Genomic DNA, 13,412 nt, shown 5'->3' with positions numbered 1-13,412 from the left:
TAGCGCAAACATGGGATGCTATGCTTTTATGATCCAGTTTTATGAAAAGTATGATACATTTTGATGCCTAGCATGAGAAGATAAATTTGACAGCGAGTAGAGCAGCTTGGAAGGACTCTTGATAACATGGTTGGCTCTCTTGCACCAGGAGAACATGAGACAAAGTCTAAATTTAAAGCAAGGCAAGATTAGTGCAACTCTCCCTGGATGGGCTTCAGAAAGTAGAGTCTTTTGCAGCAGGGCTGTGCCTCCCACCTCCAGCTCCTCAAGTAGGACAAAATATTAAATGGAAAGAGATGTTTTCAGCTGGTGTGGCAGCTGCTAACACGTAACATCTCTGCTTTCATTCCCATCTGCAGCAATATGTGTGCCGAGCTATGTCTCTAGAGGATAGATGAGAACCTTTAAAGCATCAGCTGTAGCGCTGTGTCTTGACACAATTCCCACTGATGCTGCCTTGGAAGAATGTCCCAGCCAAAGAGGGTCTTTTCTTACCTCCATTCTTCAGAGCCTGGGGGACAGAGGCTTTCTGTTCTTCTTTGCTCAGAATAGCCAAAAGCATGTCCAGACATCATGTTTTAGTGTACTGTGTGGTGGGTGGTGCTCAGCCTCTCCTATACAACCTATAGATAAAATGCTGATTTATTCACTGGGTCAAATTTCCATCCTCCTGAGAAGGTGACTGCAGCAGCTGAGCTGCAGTCTGAGCAGTTTCCTTCTCCCATGAGTGCACAAGGATTTTTTGGATTGTTTGCCCAAATGAAGCAGCACCCTTTGGGGAAGCTGTAAGGAAAGACAGTGTGTGTCTGACTGTTGCTTTTCCCCTTGTCCCTTTGGTCACTACTGTAAAACTATTTTTGCCCGACTTTGAATGCAGGTGGGACCTCACTGCAGAGTCAGTGATGATTTTGTGTGAAAGCTCAGATAATGCACAAACACTGGAGTGTTCCTCAGGAATCAGTGATGAGAGCTGGCATTTTACAGCTAGAAAAGGAAAAGCCCCACCGTGCTGCAGCTCCTATTGCAGTTTCCAGTGGGAGCTCTCTCGAAGCATCGTCCCCTCTGATTTTTCTTGTGTTTCAGTTCCGTACGTTCGATCCCTGCAAGCAGCTGTGGTGTAGCCACCCCGAGAACCCCTACTTCTGCAAAACAAAGAAAGGGCCTCCGCTGGACGGGACCATGTGTGCACCAGGAAAGGTGAGAGCGGGTGTTGCTCATGTGTGTTCATGTGTGATTGTGTGCAGTTGGGGATGTTCCCCTTAAAATCAAGGGGCATGAGAGAAGAACCTAACTTGAGGATCTGAACTCATGAGTGCGAGTAAGGTTGTTGAGCAGTGTGAGAGGAGGAGGTAGGGGCCAGGGCTGGTGTGTCCTTCATGACAGCTCTGTGAACATCAAACCTCATCCTCAGGCAAGTCATGGAAGTATCTGCAGATTGCCCTGTGCTTCTTGGCAAGTCTTTGTGGTAGAGCAAAATCTGGGGATATTTCCACTCATTCGTGAGTTTTGTGAGGCTGGAGGGGTTATGTTTGTGTCAGTGATGTTATGGTGATGCTGACTGGCCTCCCCAGTGCGGGGGGTGCAGAGAGCAGTGAGGTCCTGGAGATGACAGCCCAACTGCTGTGGCTGCCATGAGGAAAAGGATAGATGTGAGAGCTGAATATTAGCTAGAGACACCCAACCTGATGGCAAAGATGAAGTGAGAAGGGCTGATCTGCAGAGGTGGATTTGCTGCCTTGATGAAAGTCAAGGGAGGCATGAGGAAGTGTGGAGGGAAGGTCAAGGTGGCAAGGGCTCAGACAGCTCAGACCCACAGCCACCATGCTGGGCCTGCTCCAGGTCTCTGTTATCCTTCTGTGGAGGTCATGCTGTGCTCATAGTGGATCTGAACTCCAAGTCCTTTGAAGTCTGCTGTAAAAGTCTGGCTTCCCTGGGCTTTGGATGCAGAGACTGAGGGGGAGAGGAAGATGTTGCTACTTGGAAAGATTTTTTGGTAAAACCGAAGGGATGACATCATTTATGTGATAAATGAACTGTATTAGCAGCTGCTCTTATGGGTTGAAATGTGTTTTTTTGTGAAAACATAATGTAATGCTAAATTAATTCCCTAGCAAGTCATGTTCTATATAAACCATGCCTTTCTGCTTTTCTCTTCTATAGATTATTCCTTTTGTAACAGCTTTGTTTCTTGTTTAAATATATATCTATTTAAAAATTGTAGTCCAAAATCTTAGTTTATTTCAATTCGCTTTTCTACATCTTGATTTTTGCCCTAAAAATACTAATGAAACCCCCCAAAAAATACAGTTATATTCCATTTTGTTGCATCACCCTCTTTCCCAAGCCATTCATTCATATTAGTATTTAAACAGAGATGAGAAGATGAAAAGGACTTGTAACCATACAGTTAAAGATCTGTCAGTGCTTCCATTATAAACAGTTTGTCAGGATATTATGCAACTCAGCTGTAAAAATTTTCTCTGGACTGGAATTTGGGATCCAAGGCTCCAGCAAACTGCGCAGACAGCCAGGCTTTTTAGCTCAGTGGAGATGCAAGAGAGCATGTGCACATTCTGAAGCTTCAGTAGATGATGGGACTATGACTGTTTTATTCCCAAAGGAGCTGTGCCAGGTTTTTTTGATAAATAAATCTCTTGCAACCTTCAAGAAGAACCTGGGAGAGTGACAGAAAATGAAAACCAGTTTGTTAGATAAGGCTGAGCAGTCTGAGCTAAACACATTTTAGAAAATAGCAGCGTTAGGAAGGTTATACAGCTGACTTCGTATACTGGCGCTCAGCGTTTGACCAGTATGTTTATTAGTTGTTGTTGTTTTCAATACAGGCACATCAGATCAGTACTTTTCCATCTGTTCCTTTTGTTTTCATCCCTGCCTTTGCTTTGGCCTTCCCCTGTTCACTGTCTTTACCAATTTGGAAAATACCAGAGACTCTTGCCTGAAAGGACAGGAAATGTAAAATGCATGTATTGCCCAAAGCTGGGGCTCAGTTGACGTGTTGCAGCCTCCCTTAAGATACATCTCTCATGATACCTCATCAGCACATGAGGAAGAGGAAAATAACTTCAAACTTGATCCACTATTTTCTTTGGAATAACACCAGAAGAGAAAGGAACAGAAACATAAGCAATTAAAGATGTTGATTCAGGAAGATCCATTTTTTCCCCCACTTTAGAGACTTGCAGTTTTCATGATTTCATACCACTAATTCCCAGGGCCTATTTTAAGCTAAAACCAATCACAACACTGCTGAAGTGTCAAAGAAACATCCTGGCTTTGCAGCAGCTGAGGGGACCGGATGCCAGAAACGAAAGCGATGCTCCCAAGACTAACGCGACGTATGGTGCGTAGATGTTTGCACCTTAGCCTGGTGTTCACATAGCTGAGAACTGGTCTCTTCGCTTTCCCAAGCTTAGCCAGATGCTATTGAGGAGAATCCAGTCCAGCTGCCTCCTTCCTAACTGGGGCAAGAACAGTGGTGGGAGATGTGAGATCCATAGCACATTATCAACAAACATGCAGATAAGAGTCATGTCTGCACACCCACACTGTCATGAACTTAAGCACTGGCCCTTAAAAATCGAAGGAAGATTAGACTTTCTAATGCTGTTTATATATGTGTATGTATGCACACATATAGATGTATATTTAAGTAAATATATGTAAATGTATGTAAGCTCCTCTGTGCATGTGGTTATCTGAAAGAAGTTGCCAGAAGAGTGAGGTTCTGCTGTTTCAAAAACTTTTTAATGGGTCTCCTTGTGCAAATGGAGACACTGAACAGCCATTAGGGCAATTGGCAGCAAACTTATAATTTGCTGGGTCTAGGGATAGAAAAATAAAATATTCTCTTGGAGCCTCCCAGCCAGGGAAGAAAACTGCTATTTTGGTAGAATCCTAAAGGAAATGGAATATTTCATATTGCTCCCAGCCTGATTTTTTAAACTAGATTGAGTTTTCAACAGCAAGAGGGAAGATTCTGTCAATTTGGTGAAGCTTTGATGACGCAGCAACTTGCAATTACTTCTGTGTCTGAATATTCACATTAAATTCCATGAAATTACTCCAGTGTGTAAAGTTAAGCACATGGAGGGTCAGAGTCTTAATGTGAAGTCAAAGACACTCCATAAATGGCTGTAGTAAACCATGCAGATGAGGCATAGCTGTGCAGAGATTAACTCTGCATAGCATTCTGTGGATTAAAAGAAAACATATGCTTTCAGCTGATAATTTATTTACTGTGTACAGTTCTGTCAGCTCCACCGTGAGCTTCAGGCTTCTGAAGCCAAGCAACCTTCTGAAATGTATCATCAGCTTTTGTTCCATTTTTTTAAGCTATTACTCTTCTGGGGAGACGTTTGTATCAGCTGAAGCAGGTAACTGCTCTCCACAGGACAGAAATAAAACCCAAAGTCATTCATGCAAGGAGATCGCATGCTCGGGTCCATCTGCTTGCTGCAGTGACTAGCACAAAGGTTTGCACCACCTGAGCCCCTTTTGTTTCTTCTCTGGAAGAGAGGCAAGAGCCTGGTACCTGCTCCTGCCAGCCAACCTGATGTTGCTTTTGGATTTGGCTTACATGTCAAGGATCCAGCACAAACCTTGCAGGTCTTGTCTTTCCTTGCACTGTACTAATGAGAGGATCTGAGTCAAACTTGGAATGATTTTTCAGTCTGTCCGGAAAGGAAGGGAATGATTAAATATTGAAATAAATAGATATTATTGAGAAGGAAAATGGACCGAGAAAAAAGGTTTCGAAAACACTAATGCGTTCTCAAAGCAATCCAGATAATTTCCCACTGAGAAAGCTGACCTCAGCTTCTCTCGGAGACAGGAGACAGATGGGTAAGTGTATGCTGTGTTAGTCACCACAGAAACAGTGAGGATACTTGATTCTCCGCTGAAGAAACTTTTACTGGCTCAGGGTAGACTTCAGTGTTAGAGCTTTCAGTTTATCCCTTGCAACTAATTATTCCAAAACAGATGGAGCAGCCTGCGTGTGATGGGAAATGCAAATAAATAAGTAACTTTCTCCTGATATGATCTCAGGACACTGAAGAGAGAGCTGAGGGACACCTGCCGTGATGCAGTACGAGGGGTTACCTATGGATAACTGGGGTGTCAAGGAAGGAGATAAGAAAGTCATGAGTTGCTGCCCAATATAAAATAGGTAGAGTTATCCATGGAAGATCTACAAGTCTTCTTGAAATATTAACTTGCAGATGTGTTAAGCCCACAGGAACACACTGGCTCTTTTTTTGGCATCCACAACAGCTGTTTCAAAGAACTGCTGAAAACAGCAGTGGAATGTTTTACTGCAAGAGATTTAAGCTTCCTCTCCTGGAAATTGCACTTGTTTTGGACTATCCCCTTTGCCAGAAAAATAGGCGAGACTGTAAGAAGTCATCTTCTCTTCCACTAGGAAAACAATTTGCATTCACCCAGGGGTTTTTTCTCGTTAAAGAAAAAATTGCTTTAATGTACTTCACTCTTTAAATGAAACCCCCTGTTTATGAAGGGAGTAGTGGTTGAAATCGGCTCTTTTCCGCCTCATTATGTAGTTAATGTAGTATCAATAGGAAGAGTTGGCTCTAGCTTCCTTTAGTACACTGGAGATTGCTCCATCTCTGGTTTTACCTTCTCATGCCTTTTCTTGCATGGGTCTGCACAGAGTAAGACTTGGTTGTGAATCATTTTGTTTTATGTAGGCTCCTTTCTTTTAATCCACAAACAAAAAGGCAGAGCTGGGGATGACTCATTTTACACAAATGCTTGTCTCCTAATAGCTTCCTGACAATCAGCATATGACCAGCTTCTCCAGTAAAAATCAGTGCTGCTCTTTCCTTTACGCACCAAAGTCAGTGAGACTTTTCCATATTTGCCTTCCAGTTCAGGGACCAGTCATGGTGTCAAATAGGTGGTTTATTAGTGGTTGTTGCAAACCCACATCCCCCTGTTCCTGGCTAAAACAGGGAAAAGAGGTTGGAAAACACAACATCACATGTCTCTCCTCCTCCTCCAAGTGTTGGATCCTGGATCATCACATCACAAACATACGCTACGTGGCTCTTGAATCAGATTTGGTGATTGCTGTGGAACTTAACACCTGAAGGATGCAGAACCCTACAAAAGGATGTGTAAGCAAGCACAGATCAGGAGCTGTCGCATCTCATCTGCTTCCAAGCCCAACTGAAATTTGTATTGACAAGCTGAGGCACTGCCAACTTCCTCTGCATCTCTGAATGCTACGCAAGGCCTGACAACACAAACTGTTCCTTCAAACAAACCTCTCTAAAGCCATAAGTAAACAGTTCCTGAAGGGTACAACACTGAGCTTCAAAACAGAGGAAAGCGAAGGACATATTAGCATTTTGCATTTCTTTCATGCTTTGCTGAATAATCTCTTGTTCTGTCGAACAGCTAAGAAAAATCTGCCTATTACAGCTCTGGAGCAGGATTGGTGTAATTGGCTTTGTGGTAACTCATCTATTTCATAGGTTTTGACTTCAAATATTTGAAGTAATGAGAAAGAATGAATAGCTGAAACCTAATTTCTCCTCTTTTTTCTACTGCTTGTCCAATCAAATCAGCACCAAAATAAATGACATGAATAAAGAGCTGGTCACAGAGCAGGGTAGCAAATCAGTAAGCTGTGTCTTGTCACTATTTTACTAATGATTCTCTCTTTAATTCAGCTTTATTAATGATTATCCATCACTTTTAAATTTGTCTTCCAGATCAGTAATCTCTCTATGCTTAAGAACGCTCTCCTGTTCTATATCTTCTGATTTTGTTTTCGCTGGCAGCATGCATTTAGCCATATGCTTGGCTTGTGCTGCCTGCCAAATTCCTGCATTCCAGGGCTTGTTAAGCTGTGTAAAATGTTGTTGTTGACTTGAATGTTAAGGAAAGTAAGTGACTGATTGCACTTGTTGTTATAGCCATCTGTGTGCCTGAGCCAGAGCTCTCATCCCAGCAGTAACCGTTAGCGCAGACAAACTGCGACAGTCTAATGCAAAGTCATTTGTTGGGCTGGAAGTATTTTCCAACATCCTCACTTCACCAGTTAGGTTTTATGAAAGCAGAAATAGTGCTAGAAAGGCCCTAGAGTATGTGATCCTTGAGAAGAATCCACCCTGACTTCAGTTAAGTAAAAATTCCTTGATTAGGGACTGCAGGAATTGGTGGGAAGGCATTTTTCAGGTTTCTTTTATGAAAGGAGACAGTAGAGAGTATCAGTACTGAAGCTATGATGGCTCTTGAAGAAAAGTGCAAATACCTCACAGGTTTGGGGAATGTAAAATTATGTGTTTCAACCTCTGTAGAATGACTGTATTAAAAATCAGGCAAAGGGAAAGCCTATTAGGGCATGATTAACTGCCCAGAAGTGAGACTTTACAAGGCTACTCCTTAATGAATACTTCCTGGTATTTTGGTCAATTTTAATATAAGATCTCCACAGAGACCGTGAGAGTTCTTTATTTAATAGCACTAATACCTAAAATGTGAGCTGTCTTTAATTTCATGCCACTTGCCTGGTCACATTTAGGGTAGGAATCCGTATGCTGAGTTAGGAGCTGCTGGGAAGGATGGCGCTGCAGCAGGAGCATGTGCTGCCGCTGCCTGAAATAGCTGCATGTGATGGTGGAGGCAGAATTTTACCTTTAGCCTCCCAAGATTTGGAATTCTGTTTTTTCTCTTAAATAAATCTGTATCAGTTATCTTGAAATCACCGCTGCAGACAAGTGATGAATAAATGTAATGCTGAGAGCAGTTGAACAAACTTGGTAGGCTTGAGTGTAAGTGCACAAGATATGTATGTGCACACTTACTGTGTGTAAGTTTATAAAATCTGAGTGAGTTTGGGATCATGGGCACAGTCTGACAGTGAGTCTCACTATTGCTGCTGGAGAGGTGAATAAAACTTCCAGAACTTGTGCCTAAAATTAAATCTGTTGCACTACAGCTTCTCACATCGTAATTTCACCATCTAATCATTTTGACATATGATTTTATCTTTTAGCATTGCTTTAAAGGCCACTGCATCTGGCTAACCCCAGACATCCTGAAGCAGGATGGACACTGGGGGGCATGGAGCAAGTTTGGCTCTTGTTCTCGCACATGTGGCACTGGAGTAAAGTACAGGACACGTCAATGTGACAATCCACAGTAAGTATGGATGGATCCATATGTTCTTCTGATGTGGAGTGAATGAATCGTGAGAATCCTTGCTAAATTACTAGCTGTGCTTGTTAAATCTGACCTGTAGTATATGTGGTTAGAAATTCTACTTTGGGCCCTTAGCAAGTCATGAATCATCTTTATTTCTCAGTTTATCCATCCATTAAGCTGCTTATAGAGTTACCAGTATCTTGGAAGTGCTATTATGCTATGTCACAAAACATTAGTAAAAGTTTAGGGCCCTATAATGTCTTGTTTTAATACGTGAGTAGGAAATAATGACAATGAATTGCTGGAGGGTTTTTTTAAATGCATATACTTTTAAAAGATTTTTGTTAATCCACTTTTTGGATATTTCAACAAGAAGTTCTTAAAATATTTTCAAAGTGTTTTCATTCCAAGTTGGAGCAAAGCTCCAGAGATCAGGACCTTCCCCAAAGTTAATTTTAGTGATATTGAATTGGTTTGCTTTGATAACTTTGATATGGCTCACCTAGATAATGTAGAATGACTTAATTCCAGTAACACTGGAAGTATATTTAATAAAGATTGGTACAAGTGATACGAAATGTATCATCATTGCTATTTATTGCCATATCATAAAATGTGAAGCTCCTGAGAGCATGACCTGAAGCAATTGTCAGAATTAAATGCTTTTGCTAGGCAGAGTATTTTTGACATTGACTTTCTCAGTTTGTGCTGATAAAGTGATTGAACTCGACTGGTGTTACAAATCATGTTATCACTGATTAAAACAAAATAAATCAAGTTTTATGAAGCAGCATTTTCTGACTGAAATCGTTCTTTCCAAAAATGGACCCATTCTCTTTGCAGCCTTTATTACACTGGCAACATGAAAGTGACCTTTATAGTTATGGGCACAGTTTTAGTTGTAAAATTCTATTTTCATGTTGGAAAAGCCTAATGGACTATTGAAAATGGTTTTTGTGTTTCCTGGAAGAGGGTGCCAACCCAGCTACGACTCCTGAGCTGTGTTGCCAGATCCAATAGTGATGCTCATCTGCCTGAGGGATGCAGCACTGAGCTGGGCTGTGTCTGGATTTGCTGCTGGTTTAGGGGTGAATGTGAATGAGTTTTGCTTCATCTGCTCGTGCTTTCCTTTCCTGGGCTGCACCAAGAAAATGGTTTTTCATACCTTTATCAAGTGGTTTAAGGCTGTAGTTGCAGAAGGTTGTGACAGCAGGTTTTTAAAGGAAATAAATATTTTCCATATCAGAAATACATAGCTGGCTTCATTAAGTGCCTACTGTTATTACTAGAAATTAGATTGCTCCTCAGATGGTTTTATAGACGTTTGATTCATGCATTAATGGTAAAACTAACCATGGGTTTCTCTCCCTTCACAGTCCCGCCAATGGAGGCCGTACATGTGTGGGGCCAAGCTATGAGTTCCAGCTGTGCAACACTCAGGACTGTCCTAAGGACTTGGAAGATTTCAGAGAGGAGCAGTGCCGGCAGTGGGATCCTTACTTCGAGTACCAGAACACAAAACACCACTGGCTGCCCTATGAACATATCGATGGTGAGCGGTCGCTTTTCCGATGGAAAGTAAAATCAGCTGCAAACACTAATAAAAGTTATATAAGGAGAGGTAAAACTTATACAAATTATACAAGGAGAGGTAAGCACCCCTCCTGTGAAGACAAGCTGAGAGAGTTGGACTTGTTCAGCCTGGAGAAGAGAAGGCTTGTTCCAAAGAGGGGCTTTCTATGAGGGAGTGTAGTGACAAGACAAGGTGGAATGGATTTAAACTGATAGATGGGAGATTCAGCTGCAGTTTGCAATAAGCTTTAAGAATATTCTGAGAAAAGTATGAGGTTTGTTCTTACATCTTCCTGCAAGCACTTCTGGCACTGCTGGAGGGAGGTGCTGGGTTAGGCAGGTGCTGAGTGTAAAGCAGCATGGTCAGGGTGATGTTCTGGTATCTCAGCAGAGGTTGCCTCTAAGAACAAAAAAGTTCTTTTTCCTATTAATGCCTCTGCTTACCTGTCAATGAAGGTGCACCTGGTTGATTTGGGCCATGGAGGCACCATGTTGTGTCGAAAACACGCTGAGAAGATGGTTCTCAACTCATTCGATGATCAGTATGGGTGCTCGCTAGTTTGAAACCTGGTCAATTTGTTTGAATGATGAGTACTTCAGGGCAGGGCTGGCCTGGCAAATAGCACGTACTGGGCACCCGATCTGTCCTCAGCCAAGCACCTATCCTGGGAGGGGAAGGGTCACTTTGGGTGAATCACTTTGCATTCCAGTGAGAGGATATTCAGCCAGAAGTTAATAGCAAATTCCTTGTAATTAATTCGCTTGACTTTGTTCGCAAGCAGTTCTCAGGGTCCCCTCATTCTTTTCATGCCATCTTGTGCAATCTGGGATTTTCAGAGGCACAGACACAGCCTCACAGCTTAATTTAATGAAATGGCTTTGCTGGCACAGGGAGAGGGGATGAATACTGTGTGGACTGTGGGACCTTTGCTTCTGCTTTAGCCTTTGGAGCAGTCTGCTGCAAAGACCACTGAAAGGAATCAGATGTTTTTCTGTTAAATTCAATGGCTTCTGGGTCAGAAACTCACTGATGTCTGAGCAGTGATCACTGGGCACTGCTGGTTTCCGATATAACTTTGGTATAACTTTGGTGCAGCCACCTTTAGAGTAACATTTACCTATGCAGGGTTATTAGAAGGAACAGCTTTTGTGTGAAACCATGGCCAGAGGGTGGCTTATGCTTGAACTCTAGTGTATTTTAAACTCCCTTTTGTAAAGATAAGGCTTATCAGCAACATACTTTGTGCAGATAATGCAGTCATGGCTCAAAAGTGGCATAAATCCATACACTTCACACGCAACTCAGCTGGATGTGTCTGGCACATTGTGTATGTGATGGCAGAGGGGGGCATCTTATCTAGTGGCTGGAGAAAAGCTGCTGAGCTGGAAACACCCCAGCGTGTGCTTAAGCCAGGCTGTGCATGGCCTGTCTCCCACTCCAAGCCCCCCTATGCACCCTATCTACCAGTCCCTGCTGGGCTCACATACCCTGTGCCATGCATCTGCCAGTGCAGTGTACAGTGACATTGGCTGTTAGCTCCCAGCCTCAACTAAATGAGATGGAAACACATGGAGAGCAGAGAACAGACAGTCACACGGTCACATGCATGTCCTTGCACCTCTACTGTGCCCGACACCATGAATAGAAAGAAGATAATTCTTTGCAATTAACAGCAATTGAACAGCACTTGCACATTTACTGTTCCCATAGAACAATGGAAAGAGAACCTTCACTAAAATAAAGCCCTTGTGCAGTTGCTGGCACCCAGTCAGGCCTCTGATAATTTAACCATGCACAGTGAATGTATGACATGCCTGGGGTGGGTGTGGGTACAGGTACATACCCAGGGGTGGGTGTGTGCACATCTGTGTCTTGTGCAGAGTTTAATGTTTCGAATATATTCAAATACATCAGATCTGGGGTTATTATTGTCTTAATAGGCCCCTATTAATAATCTGCACCAAAAAGAGTAAAGTACCTGTTTTAATAGTCTAGACCCTACATTTTTAACATGACATTTCTGCATTGTTTGGGAGCCATAACAAAGGTCTCTGATGTACCAATATCCAGTGGCCACGAGGACATCAGCAGCAATAACAAGAACTTTATGAAACAAGGGCAGGGACCATGGGACTGTCCAGGGCAATGGGCCTGTGAAGATTTATTTTAATTGAACTGCTATAATGCGAAGGTTGTTATTGTTTTAAATCATAGAATCATAGAATAGTTTGGGTTGGAAAGGGCCTTAAGATCGTCCAGTTCCAACCCCCCCGCCATGGGCAGGGACACCCCACACTAAACCATGCCACCCAAGGCTTTGTCCAACCTGGCCTTGAATGCCACCAGGGACAAATGTTGGGGAAAGTGTCCCAACCAGCAGAACCTTTATGTATTTTATCTAACAGAAAAATTTTATCTGCTCTTCACTGCAAAGGAAAGCATAGTGAGTCCTATTATGAGGCTCAGGACAGCAAAAGAGATGAGTAAAATGAAAGACACTGGTGGAATACAACTTTATTGAGCCACTGACTATTCATTTCAGCTTTATTTTTTGTAAGGAGAAAGAGGTACACTTGTCTGGCTGTTTGTGCATGTGTTAGCAGTAAAAAAATGTGTTTTTTTTCTGAATCTCTTTGACATCTCATCATGTTTAATGATTTAAACTATCATAAATACAAGTCCAGCAATGAGGGAGAATTAACTTCATGTTTAGGCAGAAACAGTAGAGCACAGCTGTCTCTGAAGACATTTTGGATGGCAGATTTGCTCTGTGTCAAACAGCTGCTTTTAATAATAAAATGATTTGTGCTTTCTTCAGACTTCAGTGCTGTGCAGGCAAAACTGATGCAGAAACTTGCATCTCTCGCAGGTAGTCATGTAGCAGGCTGCAGAAACCTGTGCCAGATTGCATCTTTCCGCAGAGGATTGAATAGAGGTCCCACCCATCAATGTAAATGATTTGTTATTTTTGAGATAGTCTCATAATTATGAAATATGGATTCTTAATGATTCAGCAGCTTCCAAATGATCAACAGCCTTTGAAAGGGGATAAGCATCGATGATTTATGGGGTACCATGTTATGTTCTATGATGCATGCAAAGAAGAGGAGAGACACTATTGAAAGTGCTGTTCACAAAGTCAGCAACTAAACTGAACACACGCAATTTGGGTCATTTTATTTTTCAGCTAAGGAAAGGTGCCACCTGTATTGTGAATCAAAGGAAACAGGGGATGTGGTGTATATGAAAAGGATGGTGCACGATGGGACCCGCTGCTCCTACAAGGACGCTTACAGCATCTGCGTGCGGGGAGACTGCTTGGTAAGCTTCTGGTGGCTTCTTTCAGAGCTTATGTACTATGAAAACAATTAAAATGGTAGCTTGAGTGTTTCTCTCCAAGAATGACTATTCAATTAAGTATAAAAACACTTTGGGCAATAAGGACATTTCATTAGGATTATTGTCACAATATTATGCGTGATATTCACAGTTGCCATCACATTGCATGTGACTCAATTCCAACAGCACCTACCTACACAAGTAATATTTGATGCAGTGTTTGAAGATGAGCTCTTAGAATTAGCATTCAACGAAAGCTTTTCCTGCTGAGGTTTAGTGGGGGCGGAATGTACAATGAAACAGGAACATG

General features: G+C 42.2%; 1 protein-coding gene across 1 annotated transcript in view; it reads left to right on the top strand.

Moving 5' to 3' along the window:
* ADAMTS2 (ADAM metallopeptidase with thrombospondin type 1 motif 2) overlaps positions 1-13,412 on the top strand; it is a gene marked incomplete at both ends in the record, with an annotated part of 172,509 nt that overhangs the window by 144,617 nt on the left and 14,480 nt on the right. Inside the window, 4 exon segments of the mRNA XM_080627080.1 lie at positions 1,084-1,197; positions 8,042-8,187; positions 9,567-9,742; positions 12,951-13,084. Coding sequence (XP_080483206.1) covers positions 1,084-1,197; positions 8,042-8,187; positions 9,567-9,742; positions 12,951-13,084 — 570 coding nt within the window.

The sequence above is a fragment of the Psittacula echo genome (assembly GCF_963264785.1).
Source record: "Psittacula echo genome assembly, chromosome: 11".
NCBI classification, from domain to species: domain Eukaryota; kingdom Metazoa; phylum Chordata; class Aves; order Psittaciformes; family Psittacidae; genus Psittacula; species Psittacula echo.
This window is presented reverse-complemented; position numbering and strand designations above follow the sequence as displayed.